Below are 25,860 nucleotides of genomic sequence, written 5' to 3'. Positions count from 1 at the left end.
CAGCACAGTGAATGTCCTCATCCCTCTGTCCCAGACATTAGTAGCTCTGCTTTGGAGTAAAATACAAACCAGGCATTCTAACATGCAGGACCCCAGACAAACAGCAATTGTCTGCTGGGCAGATTGGGTTGAGTTGGAGTCAATGAGGTCAAGGATGTGTTTCCCAGCAGGACTTCCCTGTTCAGTCATCAACCTCTCTGATTTCTCCCAGGCTCTTTCAGGAGTCAGCACATCAATGGGGCTCCACCAACCCCATAAAGCTGTTATGGCTCTGCACCCCTGTGCTGCCTAGCACCCCACAGCCACCTACAGACACATGGATGGCAGCTTTCATAGTATGGCAGAATTGTTTTGGTTGGAAAGGTCTCTTAGATCATCAAGTCCAGCCATCAACCTAAGACCACCTGGCCCGGAAACTATGTCTCAAAGTGCCATGTCCTCAGGTTTCTTGAACACCTCCAGGGATGGTGACTCCACCACCTCCCTGTGCAGCCTGAGAATGCTTTCTGTGAAGAGCTTTTTCCTAATATCCATGAGCAGCTCTTGCAGCTCTTGCTCTGTCAACTTTTGAGGGTGTCAGGGAGTGACAGGACTGGGGGGAATGGAACAAAATTAGAAATGGGTAGATTCAGATTGGATGTTGGGAAGAAATTCTTCCCCAGTAGGGTGTTGAGACACTGGCACAGGTTGCCCAGGGAAGTGGTGGAAGCCTCATCCCTGGAGGTTTTGAAGGACAGGCTGGATGTGGCTGTGAGCAACCTGATGAGGTGTCCCTGCTCATAGCAGGGGGGTTGGAACTGGCTGATCCTTGAGGTCCCTTCCCACCCTGACAATTCTACGATTCTATTCTGTGATTCTGTGATTACTGCACCCATCTTTTTTATGCCTTAGCTTCTTGCCATTGCAGAGAGGCAGTCCTGCAGCTGAGTGCATAAATCCAGCAGCAGCAGCAGCAGCCATGGATGTGGTGCACTCTGGTGACCGCCTGCTCCCCCATGACCTCGATTTATAAATACATGCAAGTCTCTTCGCCAGAAGAACCCCAGCTTGTTTACATGCCACAGGCTATGAAAGGACATCTTTATATATATCTCTCCACAGTGGGAAGGAAAATGCTAATGAATGATGCTGAGAGCAACAAAACAGGCTCTGAAGTCAGAAAGTCGCTTGAGGAAATCAACAGAGAAAATCAAGGAAAGATTTGCCCCCAGCAAAACCTTCTCCAGGAGTCCCGGGCGCATCACAGACTGCTGCAGCCTCCCCCCGCCCCAGCTGCAAGGGCCTGGACCTTTGTCACGAGGCAAATCTCCACAGGGATAAAATGAGGCCCTCTGGGATGCTCACAACATTGGACAAACATGTGATCCACAGAAAGCTTCCTCCTCACAGGATCATAGGATGTTAGGGGTTGGAAGGGGTCCTCGAAGATCATCCAGTCCAACCCCACTGCCAGAGCAGGACCATAGAATCCAGCACAGGTTACACAGGAACACTTCCAGATGGGGCTTGAAGGACTCCAGAGAAGGAGACTCCACAGCCTCTCTGGGCAGCACATTCCAATGCCTGATCACTCTTTCTGTGAAGAATTTCTTCCTAACATCCATCCTAAACCTCCCCTGGCACCGTTTGAGACTGTGTCTTCTCCTTCTGTTGCGGGCTGCCTGGGAGAAGAGACCAACCCCCACCTGGCTATAACCATAGAATCATAGAATCAACCAGGTTGGAAAAGACATCAGAGATCATGAAGTCCAACTTATCACCCAACACCTCATGACTAACTAAACCATGGCTCCAAGTGCCACATCCAATCCCTTTTTGAACACCTCCAGTGATGGTGACTCCAGCACCTCCCTGGGCAGCACATTCCAATGGCCAATCTCTCTTGCTGGGAAGAACTTTCTCCTCACCTCCAGCCTAAAACAACCTCCTTTCAGGTAGTTGTAGACAGCAATAAGGTCTCCCCTGAGGCTCCTCTTCTCCAGGCTAAACAACCCCAGCCCTTTTCCCTACCTGTTGTGTATATGGAGGACCAAGAATACCTGGAGCTACCTCCAAAGAGCCAGACAGAGAGCTGGACTTGCCCGTTCACAGGCAGGGCTGTAGGGAAAGCTGGCTCAGTCCCCAGAGCTGCAGAATAAGCCCTCTGACAGCTTCTGAGTGTGAAGCACCACTGCAAAAGCCTGCAAAAGGCAGCAGGTTAAGCATTTCAGGAGCTGCAGCAGTACCAAGGACCCTAAGGGATTTCTTTCAGCCTAAGAGTAACTTGATTTCATGGAATATTTTTTTGCAGCTGCTCTTATCTCCAATGAAAAGGGTCTGTGTCTAAAAAGGTTTTGTGTCTTTTGTGCCTATTTAAGTAGCCTGCTGGCTACTTAAACCACCCAGCTACCACGAGCTACATTTAATTTGGGGGGAAAAGAACAACCTGTCTGAATAATGTGTAAATGCACACTGTTGAAAAGGCCATGAGAAACAGCACCACCACCCCCCACCCCCCTCTGGAACCCCTTTGGTGCCCACAGCACTGAGGGCTGCTGCAGAGACCGGTGACAGAGAGCCAGGGGCAGGCTCTGTCTACTAAGTTTGTTGCAGACATTAACTTCTTTTCTTCCTGGAAATGTTGCCCAGGGAGAGTTTGAGGACTTCCCCATTTGTGCAGGGTTCTGAAGGTTGGTGGATTTGGGGTATCTCACGGCGACAGCCATTGTGCCTGGTGATTAATCTTCAGATTAAGTCCCCAGGAGCTTTTGATCCAAAACCTTCTGAGATGTGTCAGCTCCCTGCTTTAGGTTACACACTTCCCATGTCACCATCTGTACCCAGGAATCCCAAAGAGGAACATGGCAGTTCCAGCCTGCCAGCCAGCAAACTGAGAGCTGAATTAGTGAGTCAGTCCTCCCTTCATGCCCAAAAGGAGCTGTGAAATGAAGCAGTGGGGTGCAGTGCCTGAAGAGGGGCTCTGGCTGCACCACTGAAATCCTGGGGCACTTTTCTCAAGGGAAGCAATAGTCCCCACTGACAGGGCCAGATGCCAATTTAGAGCATTAAATTCTGCCTCCCCAGATTCCTCATTTTATGCGGGTACAGTGCTCTTCACTTCCTACATAAGAAGTTTGGAAAGGGTCTCCTGGAGCACTGGGACCTGTTCCCTCCTGCTGTTGGCAGCCCACAATATAGTCCCTTTGACAGACTGGTCAAGCTCTCTCTGAGGAAGAATTTGTTTTATCCATAGTTGGAGGCCAACCCAGAAGCCCTGATCCTCAGTGGTTAGAAACTTGCTGTTCTGAACAGGGCACCGCCGATACGCGCCGTTAAGCACTGGCTGTGCTCCATCCCAGAGGTGGCTGCATTGCAAGAGCTGGCCAAGCAGAGGACCAACCTCCAAGTGCCAAAAGCACTGGAAAAGCCAGGGAGAAAAGGAGACAATGTGGGCTTCCTGTGGGCTGGCTGCAGTGGGGTCAATCGTGTAGAGGGCAGGCTGGAGAAGTGAGCTCCTCTCAAGCCCTGGGCATGATGACCTTTGAGGGCCCCCTCCAACCTGAGACATTCTATGATTTTATTATTTCATTGACTCCAGCCTGACTTCATCTCATTAACAATTCCCCTAGAAATCATTATTCATGTGCTTATGAACTAATGGCCCCAAAGGTTTGCTCAATTCACTGATGCAATGCAAAGAGCTGGGTCTGGCTGTCACCCTCATCATCCCTGGCCCAAAGCTGAACAGACTCCCCTTTGCATGTGGTGTTCCTGCACAAAGCCTGGCAATTCCCATTTCCCCAGAGACAGAATGATCAGGAAGATGCTGTTAAAGAGTTGTTGTTGGGTTTTTTTTCCCCCTACAAAATGCACTTCTACAAAGTGTAGAGATGGGACTTGAAAACGTATTTCTCTAGCCATGTCCTCACATGTCCTGAGCACTGCTGAACACCAGCCAGGATCTTTCTTTCTTTTCTTCTCACCAGCCTGGGTCTTTGATTCATCTCTCTGTGCAGACATTAGTGGCACAGGGTGATTAGAAAAGCCATTTACAGCCCTCTAATGGGCTGAGATCCCAAGGGGTTTCGAGGTTATTCTTGCATATTTGCCTAGGTTCTTTGTGGAGTCCCAAGCCCTGCAAACGTCTGACCTCAAATCTGTGATCCATGCGATCCTTGAAGGACCTCAGAGCAATGAAGATGTAGCATCAGTTAAGGGCATCAATGATAAGCTTAAAAATCAAGCTTAGACAGGCATAGAAGACAGGCGAGGAAAACAAAGGGGCAAAAGCTTTTTAGGCTTCAAGAGTGTTTCTACAACCCAAAATTAGGGCTCCAAATGAGCCCTAATCACTGAGCATCATTAAATCCTCTTTGTGTCTGCAAGTGTTACAACTCCTCACTGTCCATCAGGGCCAGGCTTGTGAGAAGCAGGACACAATTCTTCTCTGCACAGCTCATTTCAGGTAGAATCAGTAGGATTGATGTTAAAGAGGGGGGCAGACTGCTTGCAGCAACAGTTCAAGGCAAAGCACTTGAAGACTTTTCTGCTCCAGAGGGCATCTGAGATCAATAAAAATGCTCAGTTATACACACAGCCCACAGCAAAACAGTGGCATGTGGTGTTTCACAAGTTAAAAGCATGCTAGACTTGGTTGCTGCAATATAGACAGGCTGCAAATAGGTCTCTCTTATTAATAGCAAACAGCAACAATAGCTGAGGTCTCCAAATGATTTATTAGCAGTATTCTGAAGAGATGAACACTCAAATAAGTTACCAATTTACTAAAATCTTGTCAAGGGGACTCTGCTTCAGTAAGTCCTTTTATCCTGGAGCTTGTCTAAATGGGGACACTCAGGCGAGCTAATCTGAATTGACCACAGATGGGGATGTAAAGTGAGTGAGATAATTGCATTGCAGAGTGGACAGTCAGCCTGGCTCACGGGGAAGGAATTAACATCTGCTCAGGGCCCCTGGGGGATGAGCCCCAAACTGTGGTCCCTGGCCAAGGATAACTGGAAGATTAGAGTGGAAAAGAAGAAATATTAATGTGAGCTGAGTTGTGGGAGGGAAGGAAGATTGGCTTTTGTGCATACTGATACCATTTGGCCTTTCTGTCTGAGCATGGAGCCGAAAGAGTTTACTTCTGCAGCTTGTTTACTTAGATCAGATGATGTTTCCCTTGCAATCATCTGGCTGAAGGGTCACACCCTGGAAAAGTGGGAATACTCTGGATTCATAGCACACTTGTATGATCCAGCCTAAAATTTGGCCCTAGCCTTTCTCTTAAAACACTGATGATGTAAGGCCAGCATTTAGAGGTTTCTGCCTGTGCAGAAGAAACTGCTGCTATGAAACTATTAACTTACTAAACTCAGCACAAGGAAAGCCTTTAGTGACCCTTCTGCATGCAGCTGATCCCAAATGATTCCCTGACAAGGAAAGAGTTTTCTGTCTCCTTCATAGTGTTGCAAACCTAACCCCTCAAACTGGCACAGGCTTGAAGCTTGATGGAAATACAGGCAGACTGTGCTGAGGTTTCCTTCTCCTTCCCATCTCTCTTTCACCCAAACTGCACAGGCTCCGTGGTGGGGAACAGCTTGGCCCTAGCTGCTGAACTGGGAGAGGTCCTGGAAGCGGTGCCAGCCTGTGGGTGGATTTCTGAAGAGGAAGCAGGGAGCAGGATGTGGGCACCTGCCATCTGCCTCTTTTCCTCTGCTCCCTGCTGAGGAGGGGCTCAGTTGTTTTGTTTGGCTCCTGGACTGTTGCAGAGAAGTTGCAGCTTTCCTGGCTGCTGAAAGGATGCTGCTTTGCATGAGGTCAGACCACAGCCAGGCTGCTCTGGCATGGGACTCAGCTCAACAAAGCCTCTGAGCATGTGCTGACCTGTCAGCTCAAGCTTACTTCCACTGAGAAAGCCTTTAAGAGCAAACCCAGGGCTTTGGTGCAGTGTTCCTGACACCAGTGCTGTGCCATGCAGCCTTCAGCCTCTTTCCTCTGCAGTTCTGTTCAGATTTGTTCTTGCCCTCCTAATCTCACCACTGGGCTGTTATCTCCCAGCTCATACATGCTTCAAGGTGGAGGACTGAGATGCATCCCAAGCAGAGGGTAACTAGAGCCTGCTGGTTTTGCAGCATCAGGGAGAGGTAGGAAAGAAGAGCACATACCTGCCATGTCCCTCCCCATCAGCAGACCTGGCACCTGGCTCCCAGCACTGTGGAGACAGCCCACTTGGATGACTGCAGCATGGTGCTGCTCTCTGAGCACAGATCACTGTCCTAGTGCTCTCCACTACCCTGGTCCCACCACCACCAATGGAAGCTCAGAGCTGCTCTGCTGCAGAAGATGAAAAGAGCAGCTTCAGCACCTCTCATTTCTTCCCCAGCACTGAGCTCTGGGTCTTTGAAAAGAACCCAGAGGCTTGGCAGCTTGCTTTCTGTGCTACCATAAATCTCAAGGTCAACATCGCAGCAAGTTGGGATGAGGGAGGATATTTGCCATAAGAGTTGAGCCAGGCATCTAAGGAATGACTCCAGAGGATGAGGGCAGAAGAAATGCACAAAGCCTGATCCTCCTGCTCTATAAAAATTGAAGCAGATACACAATTGCTCCAAATTAACACAGGTAATTAATAACAAAGAGGCCATTAGCCCCTGAGTACTACAAGCCTCTGCATATTACTGCCTTGAAACAGGGCTGGCAGGCACCATCATGATCAGAAACAGTGGTGGATCAGTACCCCCTGCTCTTTGCAGAGGGCTAAAACCAGAAACCACCAGCCCAACCAGCCACAGCTCTGTGCCAAGCTCTGGTGCTGTTTAGGGTGGATCACCATCTCCTAAGGCCTCCACTGATCTTTGCACCTTGCTCTTCCCAGGGGGGATGGTCACCAACCCTTGAGGTGTTCTTGAAATGTGGGTCCTTGAGCAACCTGGTCTGGTGGAAAGGGTCTCTGCTCATGGCAAGCGGTTGGTACTGGATGATCATTAAGGTTCTTCCCAACACAAACCATTCTATGATTCTCTGGCACTTCAGGACACGGTTTAATGGCCATGGTGATCGTAGGTTGATGGTTGCACTCATTCATCTTCGAGGTCTTTTCCAACCAAACCAATTCTATGCTTCTGTGACAGGTGGCAGTGACCAAGCTGCCAGCAGTGTACAGAGGTCCCAACACCCTGCAAACCCCTGCCAGCCCTCACTCCTCTGTGCCTGGAAATGCAGGTGAGGCTTTGAAATGTTTGAAGTGGGGGAAACTGGTAGGCAGATGGTGCAGCACGCAGTTTGGGTCATGGGTTACAGTTGTTATATCACAGCTAAAAGTACAGTAAAATAAAATAAACCCTCTAAAAATGTAACCAAGACATCCAGTAGCACTTGCAGAATTTAAGCTCATGCTCTTAAAGAGAACTGTGGCAGCTGAGCTGCAGTTAAACGATCCCCTTCAGACCTGGACACTTCAGATGAGGACTTCTTTGAAACCACCGTTTCAAGGGGAATTACTGTTTCCATATGTCTGAAATTAGGTGCTACCAGAAGTGGGAGTAAAGCACAACATAACTGCAAACAGAACACAAAACTCTGCTGTTTCTTTAGGTGAGATACATGTTGCTATTGGCAGTTGCAAGTAATTGCTGGAATGTGGCACCCTGTAATAAATTAAATGTGATATTTGCTAAGCATGCAGCCTTGCCATCTGGTCACCAGAAAGCTGCTGTGACTGCTGTTGCAGGTAAAAATGGTGTTGGAGTGCAGGGAACTGAAGTGTGCCCTGCAAATAAAAACTTAGAAGCTCCAGCCCCTTGGTCTCAACATTTGTTTAAAACCTGGAATAAATAAGTGACTTTGGCTTTTACAGCACTGTTGCAGTACCACAGACTAAAGCCGTGCCAGAAGAGATCCCAAAGGAGCAAGCTAGGAGCAAGCTTGGCAACAGCTTGGTTTTGCAGCATGCTACTGCAGATACACCAACCACTACCAAATTCCTTTTTCTCTTGAGACAGGCACTGCTGTCTACACACAAATCCTTGATCCTCCTGTCCCCATCCATTGCACCAAACTGCAGAGGAGACAGCCCGAGGTTGGTATCTGCACAGGTTCTCACCAGGCATGGTCCCCATCCTGCTGTGCAGGAACTCCACTGGGTGACTGCAGTGAGAACTACCCTGGGGTGCTGCCTACGCCCCAAGTGATGCCCTGGGTTCCTCATCCCTCAGAAAGATCCCTAGGAAAGCTGAAAGAGAAGAGCACAAGTTGGAACCTGCTCAAGGAGATGGTGTGGTAGTGGCCCTGGTGGAGCTGGTTAATGGATGGACTTGATGATCTTAAAGGTCTTTTCCAACCATGGGGATGATGCTGTGAATACCCCAGACACATCCCATGGGCTGGCCCAAGAGCTACAGATTTCAGTCCCTTCCCTGTGCCACAAGCTGGCACAGCCTCATGATTCAGGGGGTGAGACACAGAGGCTGGCAGAGAGATTCCCCCTTGTGGACATCCCTTCTTTCTTTAGCAGATCCCACTTTGTAATTACCCCTGAATCAGAACCACACCATGGGTTGGGTTGGAAGTCCAACCTCTGCCATGGGCAGGGAAACCTTCCACTAGACCAGGTTGATCAAAGCCTCATCTAACCTGATCTTGAATACTTAGGTCCACAGCTTCTCTGGGCATCCTGTTCCAGTGCCTCACCACTCTCATCATAAAAAATACCTTCCTTATATCCAATGTAAATAAATTCCAGTTTAAAACCATGGAACTCTGTCCTGTCAGAAGAGTGAAAAGTCTTCCTCCATCTTTCTTATAAACCCTTTTTATCTATTGAACTGTGAAAGGAAGCTCAGGCAGCTTTTGGGGGGTACTAGCACTGGGAAGCAGGAGAAGAGAGGAAGACAGCAGCTTCTCTTGCCAGCCACCTGGTTTAAACCCTTTGCTGGGCTAATGAAGTAACCATCCTGGGTCTGTCTGGCAGGTTTGAAGATCCTTGTTTCTGAGCTGATGAGATCATGGAGCAGAGTCTCCTAGAGCAGGACACCAGATGCAGAGACGCACTCTGGTGCACAAATAGCTACCAGTCTTTCTGCAGAGTGGCTTCCTAAGCAAAGCAATGCTAGAGGTGACCCCAGGTGATTGCACAGGGGTCTGAGGAGGAGGTTATTTTCCTTAGGCATGACTGCTGGTCTCCAAAGTCCTCCAAGAACTTCAAAGTAAGCTCTCATCAGAAAGTACAATGACAGAACTGAAGCAACTAACAGCTGCCCTAACTCCACTGCTAACCATGTGTGTGCTGGAGCACAAACACCCATTTGCATTAGGCAGCTAACAGATCATGTAGGAGGCAGCATAGATCATGCAGGAGGTAGCATAGATCATGCAGGAGGTAGCATGGATCATGCAGAAGATATCATAGATCATGTAGAAGCTGTTGCAGCTAATGAATGCACTAAATAGTGTCAAGGACATCTAGGAGGAAGGTATCATAAGATCTGCCCTTACAGAAAATCCATATAGAAATGAAACTGTGCCAGGAAAGAGTTAGGTTGGAGATGAGGAAAAAACTCTTTCCTGCAAGAGGGATCAGGGATTGGCACAGGCTGCCCAGGGAGGTGGTGGAGTCCCCATCCCTGGAGGTGTTCAAGACACCTGTGGCCATGGCACTGTGGGTCACGGTTTCATGGCCAGGGTGGTGTTAGGTTGACGATTGGACTGGATGATCTTAGAGGTCTTTCCCAACCGAAACAATTCTGCCCTTGTGACCAGATTTGCTGCTTTCCGTGCGTTAGGTCAGAGCGAGGTTTGGATGCCGCTTTCAAGCGCGCTCGTTCCATTGAGCCACTAGAGGGAGCAGTCCTTAGAGACCAAGAGCTGCTCGCTCCGGACACCTTCCCAAGGAGGACCCCACGGCTCCCGGGGGAGGGTCTGCACCACCAGGGCAGACTTAGGCACCAAAGAGTCTGTAGAGTTCTACTGGTAGCACTTCCAAGTGCATGGCTTCTTATCTGCTGTTTGTGGAAATCATTTTTCACATCTATTTTTTTCTCTTAGCAAATGTGATGTTTTCCTGCTTCCTTTTTCTTTTTTTTCAAGCTCATTTCACCAGAGAATAATTATGCACAGAGGAAAGAAAGAAAAAAAGCTCCTTAATTACCTGGCCAGTATGGGTGGTGAGTACAATCCAAAGTGTGGCCAGTGAATGGTTGTATACTTCATTCTGAGTGAAGGCAGTGAATCTGGTGACCATTGATTTTAATACAGTTGCATTTGGGTCAAAACTGGACCAGCCTGCATCACCCCAAAACTACATGGCTGCAGGGAATGGAGAGGACCATCAAGAGTGATGTTCCCTTTGGCTTTCCCAAGGAATCAGCAGCATCTGACTGCTTTATCTCTCCTCTCTACTATCAGGTGACAGGACAAGAGGAAATGGCCTGAAATTGTGCCAGGGGAGGCTTAGAGGCTGGAGATCAGGAAAAACTTCTTTGCTGCAAGAGTGGTCAGGGATTGGCACAGGCTGCCCAGGGAGGTGGTGGAGTCCCCATCCCTGGAGGTGTTCAAGAAACCTGTGGCCATGGCACCTGGGGACATGGTTTAATGTTCATGGTGGTGTTAGGTCAATAGTTGGACTTGATGACCTTAGAGGTCTTTTCCAAATGAAATAACTCCATGACTTTATGATTTGTAGTCGTATAGGGAGCTTCACTGGGTGAGGAAAGAGGATTTTCTCATTTTTAGAAAAGATGGCAGTCAAGAGCTTAGCAAACAAAGGGCAGAGTGATGCCTACATCCCCTAAGAATGAACTGTGGTCTTCCCCCTCCTGTGAAACAGATGTGATGACAAAGGCTGGCAGCACAGTAAAGAAGTGTGAACAGCGGAGTGAAGGCTGCAGAGGGAAAGCATGGCTGGAGCAAGGGCTTTCCCTTCCCCACCCCAGGACACCTACCTCTCCTCCAGTGCAGGGGAAAGGACTGGAATATCTGGAAGTGCAAAGGGCTCCTCTCTGCCACACATCATCCTCCAGCCCAAAGGTGGCCGAGCAGTTAGCAGCGAAGTATTTGTAAGGCTTCCACGTCTGGCCAAAGTCCTGGGAGCGCTCCAGCACCATGGCTGCTGGCCGGGGCGACTTGAACACCAGGATCAAGTGAGTGAAGTAGAAGGCGGCTTCCAGGTCCAGCTGGATGGTCTCTCGGGGGGTGTCCCGGGCCGACTGCCACCAGGTGCGGGGCAGACGGAAGGGCGAGTCGGCCATGGCAGCAGCCGGGTGTGCCAGGCTGGCCTGGGCTCCGCTGCAGCGGCCGCAGAGCAGGCGCCCACAGCGGCGCTGGGCGTCCTCGGCGTAGGCGCAGAAGGCTTCGGGGGCGTCGCGCCCGCAGGCGGTCTCTGTCTGCAGCACCCGCCCGTGCGCCAGGTTACCCATCCGGGGGTTGCAGGCCCTCTCGCAGGGGCTGCCCAGCCCTGCCCCTGCCGTGCTGCCCACACCTGCAAGGCAAAGAGGACAGGGATGGAGCTGGCCCCCGGGGTGGGCGCACTCCGACCCGGCGGCAAGAGACGTGCCCCATGGTGTGCTTTGGGGGGATGCTGAGAGCACATCCTGATGGTACCCAGCAAGGGAGAGCACAGCACTGCTGCTCAGCTCTCACAGAATCACAGTCACAGAGTCACAGAATCACAACCAGGTTGGAGGAGACCTCCAAGATCATTAAGTCCAACCTATCACCCAACACCATCTAATCAACTAAACCATGGCACCAAGTGCCTCATCCAGGCTCTTCTTAAACACCTCCAGGGATGTCAACCCCACCACCTCCCTGGGCAGCCCATTCCAATGGGCTCTCCCCTCTGTGAGGCTCACTGTGTCTATAAAAGCAAAAAGCCCCAAACCAACCCAACCCTCAGGGCTGCTCTAAAGTTGGGAAAATCACCACCAAGAGTGGTGCAGCAGAGCAGGAAGCAGGCAGAAGAGGTCTTTCCACCTTGCCTCCCCACGCTGCAGGATGCAGAGCAGGGCTGAGGCTTTGTTAGCAGTGGCTGTGGCCATGCCACCCTTTCCCCAAGGCCTCCAAGGGGATCCAGGTGGTCGAGACTTCGGGGACAGTGACTGTGGACACCAACAATTGCAGAACAGAGCAGGCAGCAGGAGATGCCTCCACCTTGCCTTCCCACCCTGAGGGCTGCAGAGCAGAGCTGAGGCTTTGGGGACAGTGACTGTGGACACCAAGAGTGACAGAACACATCAGTCAGCGGGCAGAAGATGCTTCCACCTCACCTTCCCAACCTGAGGGATGCAGAGCAAGGCTGAGGCTTTGTTGGCAGTGACAGTGGACACCAAGAACTGCAGAGCAGGCAGCAGGAGATGCCTCCACCACACCTTCCTGCCCTGAGGGATGCAGAGCAGGGCTGAGGTTTTGTTAGCAGTGACTGTGGCCATGCCACCCCTTCCCCAAGGTCTCCAAGGGGATCCAGGTGGTCCTGGGGCTGGGAGAAAAGCACAGGAAAGATGGGCTGCTGGCAACACCATGCTGGCAGAATGCCAGGAGATGGCTGTGGGGGACAGCATTGCTGCACCCCAGCTCACTGTGCAGCAGATTAGGTCTCAGGGCTGCAAGACAGAGGAGTATCTCCTGCCACTAGTGACCTCAAATCTTCACCTCTTTTCCCACCCTTCCATCCCTACCCCAAATGTCCTCACAATCCCAAACTGTTGCTGAGGTCAGGGTTGAATGAAGCATAGCTTCAGTTTGGGAAGGCTGTCCCTGATGTGTGTAAAGGCAGGGGGGAAAAAAAAGAAGAAATAATAATAAATCTATGGTTGAAATGATGCTGGCAAGCTGCCTCACAGCTGAGGCGCTGTGGGTTTTGTTCCAGATTCTCTGGAAGCTTTGTTGAGTTAAAAATCAACAGTAAAAGTGTCAAAAGTAAAATAAAAATCACCATGGGGTTTGGTGTGAAACCATCTGCAATGTAACCCTCCTGGTGCAGGAATGCTTGATTAGAGGCTCTCCACCTCGTTATTAATAAAGGTAACACTAGGTCAAGACTGTATATGAGCATAACAGAGGGAGGGAGGGAGGAAGGAAGGAAGGAAGGAAGGAAGGAAGGAAGGAAGGAAGGAAGGAAGGAAGGAAGGAAGGAAGGAAGGAAGGAAGGAAGGAAAAGAAAGGAAGGAAAAGAAAGAAAGAAAGAGAAAGAAAGAAAGAAAGAAAGAAAGAAAGAAAGAAAGAAAGAAAGAAAGAAAGAAAGAAAGAAAGAAAGAAAGAAAGAAAGAAAGAAAGAAAGAAAGAAAGAAAGAAAGAGAAAGAAAGAGAGAAAGAAAGAAAAAGAAAGAAAGAAAGAGAGAAAGAAAGAAAGAGAAAGAAAGAAAGAAAGAAAGAAAGAAAGAAAGAAAGAAAGAAAGAAAGAGAGAGAGAAAGAAAGAGAGAAAGAAAGAGAGAAAGAGAGAAAGAGAGAAAGAGAGAAAGAGAGAGAAAGAGAGAAAGAGAGAAAGAAAGAAAGAAAGAAAGAAAGAAAGAAAGAAAGAAAGAGAGAAAGAGAGAGAAAGAAAGAAAGAAAGAAAGAAAGAAAGAAAGAAAGAAAGAAAGAAAGAAAGAAAGAAGAAAGAAAGAAAGAAAGAAAGAAAGAAAGAAAGAAAGAAAGAAAGAAAGAAAAAAAGAAAGAAAGAAAGAAAGAAAGAAAGAAAGAAAGAAAGAAAGAAAGAAAGAAAGAAAGAAAGAAAGAAAGAAAGAAAGAAAGAAAGAAAGAAAGAAAGAAAGAAAGAAAGAAAGAAAGAAAGAAAGAAAGAAAGAAAGAAAGAAAGAAAGAAAGAAAGAAAGAAAGAAAGAAAGAAAGAAAGAAAGAAAGAAAAGTAGCTGTGATGATTTGTATGTTGGCAGGCCAAACCAGCTGAGGTGCATAATGTCTTCTTTATCACCAGGCCAGTCATACAGCCAGCTTTGTGCGCCAATTAGTATGGCTTCTTCTTGGCATCCTTGCTATGTCCAAAGGTCATTTCAGTTTAGCATCCAATAAATCCTTTATTTGGGGTTTATTCAGCTTTTGCCTGCAGTGTCATAGCTGCAATTAAGCTATATTGCACACTGACAAAAGCCCTCAGAGCCTGACAGTGCTCCCCACTCTTTCTGCTCCTCAAGAAACACCCTGGAAAGAAAATATTTCTGCCACCAAAGGCCCATACAGGTTTTCTACACTGATTATTCAGAACGGATGTGGCCCATTAGCTGTCACACATCCATTACAAAGCACTCCTGAACCCAGTCTCTGGTTCTCACCCAGCCTTGGGAAATTTGTGGTGAACAAGAAAAGCTCAGTCAAGTTTGTTTTCTACAGGGACCAGGTAAAACTGTGCCTGAGATGATCACCATTAACCAGGCAGAATATGTCTACTCTAGGAAAGCAAAGATGACTGCCAAAATGATAATAATATCACTTCCATCGCCTGAACATCCCTTTCAAACCGTAGTCTAAACATTAACACAGCTCTCCTGAGGGGTAGGTAAGTGCTATTATCATGTTATCAGTCAGGCTTGCCACCAGCTGGCCTCGTTTATGTCTTTGGCTGCTTTCCTGGATTCTTGGGCTATGTGTAACACGGTGCAGCTAGCCACTGAACAAACAGATGAACATCCACTGCGCTTCCCTCAGGTGTGGGAGTGCAAAGCAGGTTTGAGAAGAGGAGAAAAAGAGCAGGGCTCAGTCAGCACCCTGAGACAGATCAAGATTATTGCTTGTCTTCATCAAGTCCCTTTGGGTTTTTTGCACACCACTGATTATTGCCTCCGGGGAGGCAGTGGAGGAGGACCTGGTCAGTGGGAGGTCTCCTGGTGACTGCACTGGTGGCAGGACTTGGCATAGCTGTCCCAGGAGAATGCAAGGCTCTGCCTAAGCCCAGCCAGGAGAGGTTGGCTACCAAGCTCCCAAGTGAGACTCTGGGAGATGAGAAAAGTAAACCGATAGAATGGTAAAAATAAAGTAATTAACTTCTCACGGCTCTGGTCACACACGGTCACTGACTGCAGTTGTCTTTGGACCAAGCACGGAGGGTCCCTTCCTCACCTGGGGCTGGCGCTGGCTTCAGTGGGGTTTGAGAAATACTGCTGGCACACAGACCCCACTTCCCAGTACAGGGGCAGGCAGGAGGGAGAGGAAAGCCCTTGTGAAAAGGGTGTTTGTTTTCACTTGAACTGGAAAGAGCTGCATGAGGGATGCAGTTATGAAAAGTGACAGCTTCCTAACCTAACGCTGGCTGCCAGGGGGACTCAGCACAGGGACAAGCCAGAGCACAAAGATTTCCTCGCAGGGGGACTCAGCACAGGGACAAGCCAGAGCACAAAGATTTCCTCGCCGTCAGCTCACGACTGCTCTGCTGCAGCCCTGGAAAAGGTGCTTTGCTTTTTGTGCTCTTAATGAATCTGCTCAACTAAACCACCACCACCCCAGATCATACACTGTACATGCCACCCCTCTGAGCTCTTCTGTGATGAGTAAGAGCATGTAGTGAAGTAGTGAAGACCATGACTCACCTGTAAAACATCCATGGAAAATCATATGCTTCCTGCTGAAGCATTTTAGCAACACTCAGCCTTGTGATGTTTCATTTATATCTTGTGCCTGATTAAATGTTTGTTTCCCATCTGGGATTTTTTGAAATATTTTTTTTCTCCTTTATTTTTCCTTTTCCTTTTTAGAGAAGAAAATTGGCAGCCAGCTTCTGACCGGCCGAGGAAGCGTTATGCAAACTGTTTATACCCAATTGTCTCTGCTGCGGGGAGGCAGGACCCCGCTGCGGCAGGGAGGTGGTGGAAGGCTCATCCCTGGAGGTGTTTGCAGCCAGGCTGGATGTGGCTGTGAGCAACCTGCTGTAGTGTGAGGTGTCCCTGCCCATGGTAGGGGGGTTGGAACTGGATGATCCTTGAGGCCCCTTCCAATCCTAACAATTCTACTATTCTGTGATCTGAGCGCAAAGTCTTTATGCCGCGGGAAGGCGCTTTCAAAACCCTGCCCACCCTTATCCACCCTCACCCACCCTGCCCGCCGCCCTCCGCACCCCGACGGCTCGGGGCACCCAAACGCGGACTTTCCTCCGCCTCCCGTGCACCGAACAGCTCCGGAGCGAGGAGCAGCCAGATCCCCAGCTCCCGTGGGGTTCCCCTCCGCCGCCCCACCGGAGTCCCGGTCCCCTCTTTGTCTGTGACGAGAGGTGCGGGGCTGGGTGCGCAGCCGCGGCCAGTGCTCCTGCCCGCTCCGCGCACCCGCACCCGCGTACCTACACCGACAGCGTGTGGGGACAGTGGCATACCCAGCACGTACGTACACACATGCACATCGTATGTGCGTGTGCGCAGACACGCGTGTGCCCGCAGCGCGCACCCGCATACGTGATACCGGCTGCACGGGCAGGGCGATGTGCACAAACGCTGTGCGTACAGATACGCGCGGCGAGGTACTCGCACACACCGCGCGTACAGATACGCGCATCTCCGCACACGCGTGTCTGCGCACACACCACAAGCAGAAGGCAGCCCCGTTCCTACCTCGCCCACCCGCGGAGAAAGGAACCCAAGGAGCAGCGGACGGTCGCGAACCCACCTGCAGCAGCGGCGGCGGCGGTGCCCAGCAGCAGCAGCAGTAGCAGCGGCAGGACCGGCAGCGGCGGCAAGCGCAGCAGCGGCGGCCACATCCCGTTCCCCATTCCCGCCCGCCCCGTGCTCCCCGCCGCCCCGCGGCGCAACCGGCCCCGCGCGGCATCAGCGCCCCGCGCGGCACCGGCGGGCGGGCGCGCGCCGCCCCGCCACCGCCGACACGCGCCCCGCGCCGCCCCGCGCCGCGCCGCAGCCCCCGCCGCGGCCCGGCCCCCCCGCCTCCCCCGCGCCCCGCCCCGCCGCCGCGGCCGCTGCCGCTGCTCTGCCCTCCCACCGGGGACGGTTGCCGGTGCGCGGCGAGCAGCGGTACTGCAGCGGAGGGCACCGAGACGGGCGGGATGATGCCCAGGAGAGACATCCGCGCCCCCGCGGTGGGTCCTGGCTCCCGAGCACGGCGCTGCCGTTCCCCGGGATGGCTCGACCTTAACCGAGCAGCTAAACCCGAGGTGCTCAGAACTCTGACCACGGTTCTCGTGCCGTGGTCTCCTTTCTCATCTCGGAAGGACCAAGCGATGGAGACACCTGCTCCTAAGGGGGCATTTTTTCATTAGAGTCACAGAATGCATCCGCTTGGAAAGGACCCTCAGAGATCGTCTTGTGCAACCTCCCTGCAGCCAGCAGGGACGTCCCCAGCTAGAGCAGGTTGCTCAGGGTTCCATCAAGCCTGTCCTTGATTGTCTTCAGTGATGAGGCTTCAACATCTCTGGGCAGTTTGTTCCAGTGTCTCACCACCCTCGTGAAGAACTTCCTCCTGATGTCCAACCTAAATCTACCCTGCTCCAGTTTTAAGCCATTGCCCCTCGTCCTATCACTCCAAGCTTTTCTAAACAGTCACTCCCCAGCCTTTCTGAAGGTCCCCTTCAGATACTGAAATGCTGTTCTAAGGTCTCTTGGGATCCTTCTCCAGGCTTCTCCTTTCTTTCCCAGGACTTGGCAATCCATGGCTTGGCTCACAGGTCCCATACAGTATAAGTGTTTGACAGCACTGATTACCAAAACTCAGCCCAAGCTTTGGTCTCAGAAAATCGGCCAAGACCAAGATACATCTGTTTTTTACCACCACACTGTTACCTTTTCAGGTGTCAGCAGAGGGACACGAGGAGAGCAAGGGTGGGGACCTTCTGAGTAGCCACCTTTTTCACTTACCTGAATTGAACCCGGGAGGAACATGTTGCAAGCATTACTAAATCTTTCCTACTTCTTTCTCTGCACTTTGAACTGGGAGAACTTAAGAACAACCCTATTTTACAAGACTGCCATGCTTCCTCCTGCAGTGTGTTTCAAAAAGGCTGCACCTTCAGCCCTTGCAGGGAGGTTGATCTTTGTCACCTTTCTGATCTCTCAGGGCTGGCTTTGGTACCACAGAGAAGCATTTTGCTTCTGTTGCCACTGCTGTTTTCACTGCCCACCCCCCCCCACACCCCCCCCAGGTGTGGGCATCTTGAAGGGCCAGAGGAGAAAATGATATAGTTATGAGGAGAAGAGTGTCCACCTCTCTCTTCCCCGACTTTGTTCATGAATCCTGTGGGCTCACAATTGCTGGCTAAGGAAGAACAAGAGGTGTTTCTAGCTGTCATTCTTGCAGTGTGGTTGGAGGTACCCAGGTAGATGGAAAGGCCCAGAAATGTGAACATCACCTGGCTTTGTCTGATGTCATTTCTCAATCATACTTAAGTAGTGTTTGAGGAGTGATGATGTTCCCTGAACATGCCCCAGTAAGTTAGAGGGCAATAAGCAGGAGTGACAGGCCTAGGAGATGGCCTCTCCCTCCTCGGAGATGCTGAGGAGGCAAACCGGAGAAAGAATCAGAGCCTGCTGATTTGGCAGAGGTCCCTAAGGGCGTGATGCCAACCCTGGGGAGAGGCAGCAGAAGTCCTTCAGAGTGAAATCCTGGCCCCTGAACTGGGTGGCGAGAGAGGATCCTCTGCAAATCTCTTCCCCCAAGCCCCTTGCCAAGGGTAGGGATGAGCTGAGATTGATGTTTTCAAGCCAGTGTGTGAAGTCAATCTCAGAAGCAAACCATGGGGGCAGTACCTCACCTGCTGCCTTAGCCAGAGCTGGCTGCCTTAGACCTGTGTCATAAAAATCTCAAAAATTCAGATTTACTTTTTAACTAGAGGCTTGTCCAAAGATCACCATTTTCTCTGGTGGCATCCATGGAGGTATGCAGGACTCCTGTTACAGTTTAACAGGAGGTGCCTGGGGCCAGTGCAGCCCTTCAGACATGCCTGCTGCTTAAAGTGGTGTCACTGTGCCATGCTCTCCCTGCTCCTCCATGGCCCCCTTAGTTCTGTGCAGGGAACAGAGGTGATACCCAAGCAGAGCATTGTTATTTGGTGGGAAGCTTCTCCCAGGCAACCAGCACCAGAACAAGAGGACACAGTCTCAAGCTGCACATGGGGAGGTTTAGGCTGGATATTACGAAGAAGATCTTCATAGAAAGAGAGATTGGCCATTGGAATGTGCTGCCCCAGGAGGTGGTGGAGTCACCATCACTGGAGGTGTTTAAGAAGAGACATGATGGGGTGCTTGGTGCCATGGTTTAGTTGATGAGATGGTGTTGGATGATAGGTTGGACTTAATGATCTCAAAGGTCTCTTCCAACATGGTTAATTCTATTCTATTCTAAGTGAAGCTGAGTGGGATGCAGGTGCTCTCTGCAGGGCAGCAATTCCAGATGAACAATCAATTACTGAGGTGCTTTAGCTCTAGATATGCTTATTTTTAGTTTGGTAGATTTTTTTTTTTCACCAAGGGGCATTCAGGTTGACCTCTGAGCAGGACTGGAGGCACCTCACACATTGCTCAGCTGCAGGTTGCTGGTGGGGGAGAGAGGGGTGAGAGAATCTCCCCTTCACTGGTCCAAACTCTTCTGTGTTGTGAAAGAGCAACCACACTCATGTATGGAGTCCTAGAAACGTAGAATTGTTTTGGTTTTCTTGGAAAAGAACTTAAAGATCATTGAGTCCAACCATCAACCCAACACCACCATGGCTGTTAAACCATGTCCCAAAGTGCCATGTCCACACCTTCCTTGAACACCTCCAGGCATGGTGGCTTCACCATCTCCCTGGGCAACCTATTCCTATGCCTTAAAGCTCTTTCAGCAAGGAAATTGTTCCCCATATCCAACCTAAACCTTCCCTGCCACAATTTCAGGTATTGCTTCCATTTACAACCCTCTCTTGGGACTCATGGGAGGGAGAAAAGATTAAAGTTGTTTCAGGTGTCCAGGAGGTCCTGTAGCTGCCACACATCTCTGACCAACAGCACCAAAATCCCTTCTGGCAGGGATTTGTCTTAGCAAAGGAAGGTCAGCCCTCGAGCCCAGCACTGCAGGGGCTTGCCTGGCAGCACACAGGCCTGGCCCCAGGTGCATGAGGTTCTGGAAACAGCAGCCCAACTCCCTATTTCCAACAACACTTTTGAAAGGCTTTTCTGGAAGCAAGGAGTGAACTGGGAATGTTATTCTCCAAACCATGGCTCAATCCCCCACATCATTTATTGAGCATGGTTTTTATCCACAAGCCATGGCTCCAGGCATTTTGAGTTTGGGTATTTTTCCTTGGTCTTTCTTTTTTCTTTTTCTTCTTATTCTTCTTTTTCTTTTCCTTTTCCTTTTCCTTTTCCTTTTCCTTTTCCTTTTCCTTTTCCTTTTCCTTTTCCTTTTCCTTTTCCTTTTCCTTTTCCTTTTCCTTTTTGTTTTCCCATCTCTTTTGGACAGGCAGGAAGGAAGGGGACCCAGCTAATCTGACCATGTTCATTTATAAGGGATTTGGGAGTAAAGTAAAAGAGAGAAAGGGATGGAGAGGACTTGCTAAAGAAAGAAAAGTGCTGCCTTGTTGCTGTCACTGTTTTCTTAGCTCCCATGTAACCTCTGCCCTTTCTCCTTCCCTCCTTTCCTGGGTAATTGATATGCAGATATGAAGACAATGAAAAACCAGAGCACCCCAATGCTTTCTGTGTCAGTTCTCCACTCCATTCTGCATGCTATGAATTATTAGAAGGATTAACCTGCTGGCTGCTTCCTGAATGCCACCTCTGCCAACTTCAGCAGCTAGTCAGAAGAAAGCCTCCAAAATGCTCCCAGCAGGCAAGGAGAGCAGCTGCAGCACTGAGAGATGGCCAGGACTGCAAGGCAGCCAGCCATGGCTGGCTGTGGGATGAGGCTGGGCACAGCCCGCCCAGGCCCCCACTGGCCCTCCTTTCAGCCCTGGCATCCAGCTCAAAAGCTGGGAGCAGGATGCTGAAGGGCAGCCCCACATCCAACAGTGGCTGCAGGGGTGGGATAAGAGTGAAGCTGGGGTTAGGCAAGGATGCCTGCTTTTGCCTCTCCATGGCCCTCTGAGCTGCACCAGGAGCTGGTCCAGATGCTGTCTTATGCTGGAAAGCCACCAAGAGCAGCAGGATCACCACATCTTTCCTCTCTGAGAACCACCTCTCCTGCAGTGGCCTACCACAGCCAGGTCCTGCAGGGTGAATGATCCTCAGCATTGCTCCATCTTACCCCTGATGCAAGGTGAGACAAAAGCCCAACACTGGAATTCAGGGCAACCAAGAGAGATGTCCTCTGCCATCTGCAGTTAATACATGTGTGGAGACAGAGACCACTCTGCCATGCTCCACTCTGTGCCTTCTCCTGTGGCAAAGGAGCATTTGCTCCTGTCTCAACTGGTGCATCTGCCAGCAGGACCTGTCTACAGGAGCCCAAGTTTATGGGAGTATAGATGCTTGTGGGGCTATGCCACCCCTTTGGTTCAGTCCCTCAGCATCACCCTTCCATAATGCTCTTCACCCCTGGGCTGCTGTGCAGGCTGAGTGCCCTGGGGACTCTCACAGCATCCAACTCTTCCACAGAATCATAGGATTGTTTAGGTTGGAAAAAGCCTCCAAGATCATTGAGTCCAACCATCAACCCAATGCCACCATGGCCATTAAACCATGTCCCAAAGTGCCATGGCCACAGGTTTCTTGGACACCTCCAGGGATGGGGACTCCATCACCTCCTTGGGAGCCTGTGCCAATCTCTGACCACTCTTGTAGCAAAGAAATATTTCCTAATATCCAACCTAACCCCCGTGCCCTGGTACAATTTCAGGCCATTTCCTCTTGTTCCAGCACCTGATACTAGGGAGAAGAAAGACTTGGCACCAGAATGAGCTCTGTGCCAGCCCAGGAGCTCTCAGGTGCTGCAGGTTACAGGATGTGAGTGTCACTGAGTGCTGGCATACTTTACAGTGGGAAATACATCTTCAACTGGGAATTTCATGGAATCACAGAATGCCAGGCTGGAAGGGACCTCAAGGATCATCTGGTCCAACCATTCTTGGTGATGGTGTAGTTGACATGAGCTGGCCCAGCACCATGCCAAGCTGAGCCTTAAAACTGTCCAATGGAGGGGACTCTACCACTTCCCTGGTCAGATGATTCCAGTGTCTGCTCTCATGGGGAAACATTTTCTTCTGGGGTCCAATGGGAATCTGCCCAGCAGGAACTTGTCCCCATCACCCCTTGTCTTTTCCATGGGACTCCTGGTAGAAAGGAACTCTCCACCCTCCTACAGCCACCCTTTATGTCCTGGTCCATGGCAATAAGGTCTCCCCTAAACCTCTTCTCCAGGCTGAACCAACCCAGCTCTCTCAGCCTTTCCTCTTCTTTGGTACTTCTGAAACACATCCAGCAAATTCTCTGGAGTATATCATCTGGTCAAATTAATCAGCTCCTCAGAAGTGGAAGACCACTTAGCTCTTTAAACTGAAAGAGTTCCATAAATGTGGAGTGTGCTGTGTCTGTTGTGACAACAGAACGTAGCAGAGCTACAGATTCACGTAGCTCAGGCATGTGAGGCTTCGTTCAGTCCAGTCACCCTTTGGCTGCTTTCAAGCTTGGATCACTAGGGAGCTTTTAAACATCATCTGTTGTAGGTAGTTAAAGATGACAGCCCTGGTTGTTGAGTGTGTTCATGGAATTGGACATGTGCAGAGAGGGAAGGCAGCCAGGGAGCCAGCCTGAGTAACCCTGTTCCCAGCTGCCTTACATTAAAGATGCCAGGGGCCTCATGGCTTTTGCTCTGATTGAAAATTGAGCAATTAAGCTCAATTAACCTGTATTAAGCTCTTGCTTACAGCTAGTTTTGGTGCCTCTGAACCACGCTGCAGGCAGCAATGAAGACAAGAAGTACCAGCATGGCCAGAATGAAGCTTGATCTATCCAAGAGTCCTCTGGGGGATCTCCATCCTCCTCAAGGCAGCTCAGATTTCCAGGCCCTGCTGTGTGTGCTTTGAATTCCACAATATCCAGCAGGAACAAGGGGGTCTGGAGACATTTTGCAGTACATACCAGCAAAATGACAGATTGTTCCAGAGGACACTCTGGCCACATGCCTTTAGGTTTAGGAAGCAGCTCCTAGGACTTCTCAGAGGAGAAAAAGAAGTTGAGCCAGCTTCACTCTGCACAGCCACTTATCCAGCAGGCTAGAGCCAGGCTGATATGGTGAGCCTTAAATCACAGAATCATGGAATTATTTCAGCTGGAAAAAAAACTCTAAGATCATCAAGTCCAACCTTCAACCCAACACCACCATGGCCACTGAACCATGACACAAACTGTCGTGTCCACACATTTCTTGAACACCTCCAGGGATGGGGACTCCACCACCTCCCTGGGCAGCCTCTCCCAATCCCTGACCACTCCAGCAGCAAACAAATTTTCCCTAATCTCCCCTGGCACAATTTCAGGCCATTTCCTCTCATTCCATCACCTGATACTAGGGAGCAGAGCCCAACCCCCACCTCACTCCACCTTCCTTTCAGGGAGTTATGGAGAGCTATGAGGTCTCTCCTCAGCCTCCTCTTCTCCAGGCTGAACAACCCCAGCTCTCTCAGCCTCTCCTCATAAGACTCATTCTCTAGACCCTTCACCAGCTTTCATCACACAAACAACCACTCCTTTGGGCCCCATGCATGGCAGGGGCACCAGAGTCTAAAGAAATACCCTTGAACATGTGCAGGGTGCATGCTGCTTTGATCTGCTGATCCATCTAGCACAAGGAGTTACCTGTTCATGTCCTGGATCTCTAATGCCCTCCAGTCCCATTCCTGGGCACATGAGGCTCTCTGTCCCCTCACAGGGAGCACAGGCAGGTCATTCAGGACAGTGAGGACAAGAAGATGGCAAGATGCCTCAAAAGCAGATGACAGAACACTAAGATCTGCAACACTTCTGTCTATTTGTGGCCCCAGTCCCAGTGGAAATTGCATTCCTACTGCCTGAAGCACCACTAAGTCTTTCAAGCCTAGTCCTTTAGCTTGAGTTTTATGATGCCAATGGGATTAGGCTCACTGCCCACCAGAACACAGGCAATGAATTAGTGCTCCTTGTGGCCCAAGACCTTGTCCATAATAGAAAATACCTCCTTAGACAGGACCCAGAGGGCTGCTTATAACAGAATCAACCAGGTTGGAAGAGACCTCCAAGATCAAGTCCAGCTGATCACCCAAGCCTAACTAATCAACCAGACCATGGCACCAAGTGCCTCATCCAGTCTCTTCTTAAACACCTCCAGGGAACCCCACTGTTGAAAAGATGCTGACATACCAAAGAGATTCATAGAATCACCTGGTTGGAAAAGGCCTTAAGACCATCAAGTCCAGCCATGACCTAACATCTCCCTAACACAACTTTCAGACCAATTCCCTAAACTCCTCATCCAGGCATCCCTGGAGTCACCTCCAGGGATGGTGACTCCACCACTTCCCTGGGCAGCCTGTTCCAGTGCCTGATGACCATTTTGGTGAAGAAAGTTTCTCCTAATATCCAGTGTAAAGCTCCACTGGTGTATCTTCAGTCCATTTCCTCTCATCCTATCACTTCACTACAACCTCTTTTGAGGCAGTTATAGAAAGCAATGAGGTCTCCCCTCAGCCTCCTGTTGTCCAGACTAAACAACCCCAGTCCCCTCAGCCACTTCTCCTAGGGTTTGTGTTCAAGACCCCTCACCAGCCTTGCTGCCCTTTTCTGGACATGCTCCAGCACCTCTATGTCCTTCTTAAAGGCCAAGGGCAGGTGGAATCAAAGTAGAACCAAGTTTGATCTGGTTGAACCACAACTGCGTATGAGTCCCAATATGGCTGCTTGAGGCAATACAGCACATGGCTGAGCACAAGCATCACAACAGAATGCCAGGAAAAAGGGAATGAAAGGAGGAATGAAAGAAGAGGTTTAGGGCATTTCCAGCTCCATTAAAACCCATGAGAATGGACAATACAGGAACATCACAGCACTTAGAGAGTGAAAGAGATGAGAGGCTCCTTTCTCCATTTCCAATCTCTGTGTCTCTACAGATCATAAAGCAGAACTTGCTGACCTGCAGAGCCAGGAGTTTGAAGGGAAGCAAACAAACACACACACACACGTAGCTGGAGGTGAATGAGGAGTCTGGTATCAACAGCCAGGAGCAAAACCTTTTTAAAGACACAGAAGAGACACTGAACTCTGAGGACTATCTCTAACTATGGTCAAATCATTTCATAGTTTTCCATTCTGGGCTTTGGACCATTCTTGGCTCTTCACCAGCTCTTGGCCAGTCTCAGAGATGGGACATTGAATGACTGAATAATGACCCAGACAATGTTCTTCCCTGAGAGCGTGAGGAGAGATAAGCAATGCTTAAGAAGAAAATTCAGAGTGATTCAGGAGTTACTAAGGCTGGGAAGATTTTTTTATAGCTTTGCAATTCTGGCACTGGAAAAAAAAAATGTCTAAATACATTCCTGAGAGATGAGATCCCCAAACATCTGGAGAGATATGTGCTGATAAATTTAGACCTTTCCAACAGCTGGAGAGCCTGTGAGAGTTGGACAGAGTCCTGGATGTAAGCTGCCAGAAGTTCAGCAGGGAAACATTCCGGCAGCCAGGCTGGAGACCAGTGGCAAGGGGAGGATTTCCCAAGTGCGTAGGGGTGCAAGGTGGTAACAAAATTCTCCCCATGTCCCACACACCCCTGCAGGTCTGGGTGCTGGGAATGAGTTTCTGCTGCTCCTGTAGGCTAGCGATACCCTAAGACCCCCTATAGGTACAGAAATATTTCTGATGTCCCCTAGAAACCTGCTGCTCTGGGCCCCCAGGTCCCTTTTTCATGCCACAGTCTGGCCATGGGCTCCAGCAGCCTTGTGTAACCACAGCACTGCACCTTGCAAGGGAGGGCACAGCCAGGACCAACTTCAGACCACAACCTGGTTGGTATTTTAG

General features: G+C 50.1%; 1 protein-coding gene across 2 annotated transcripts in view; it reads right to left on the bottom strand.

Annotated features, from left to right (window-relative positions):
• Positions 1-16,657, bottom strand: part of NTN4 (netrin 4) — a 40,832-nt gene extending 24,175 nt beyond the window's left edge. For both annotated transcript variants that reach the window (XM_068142786.1, XM_068142787.1), the window contains exons 1-2: positions 16,559-16,657; positions 10,920-11,455 (exon numbers count right to left, since the gene is read on the bottom strand). In XM_068142786.1, coding sequence (XP_067998887.1) covers positions 10,920-11,455; positions 16,559-16,649 — 627 coding nt within the window. In that variant the 5' untranslated portion in view covers positions 16,650-16,657. The remainder of the gene's footprint in view (positions 1-10,919; positions 11,456-16,558) is intronic.
• Between the last annotated feature and the right edge of the window lie 9,203 nt (positions 16,658-25,860).

Source organism: Melanerpes formicivorus, unplaced genomic scaffold (genome assembly GCF_026170545.1).
Source record: "Melanerpes formicivorus ecotype bairdi unplaced genomic scaffold, bMelFor1.0.p_v2 SCAF_8, whole genome shotgun sequence".
Lineage (NCBI taxonomy): Eukaryota > Metazoa > Chordata > Aves > Piciformes > Picidae > Melanerpes > Melanerpes formicivorus.
Note: the sequence above shows the minus strand (reverse complement) of the source record. Positions and strands in the feature narration are given on the sequence as shown.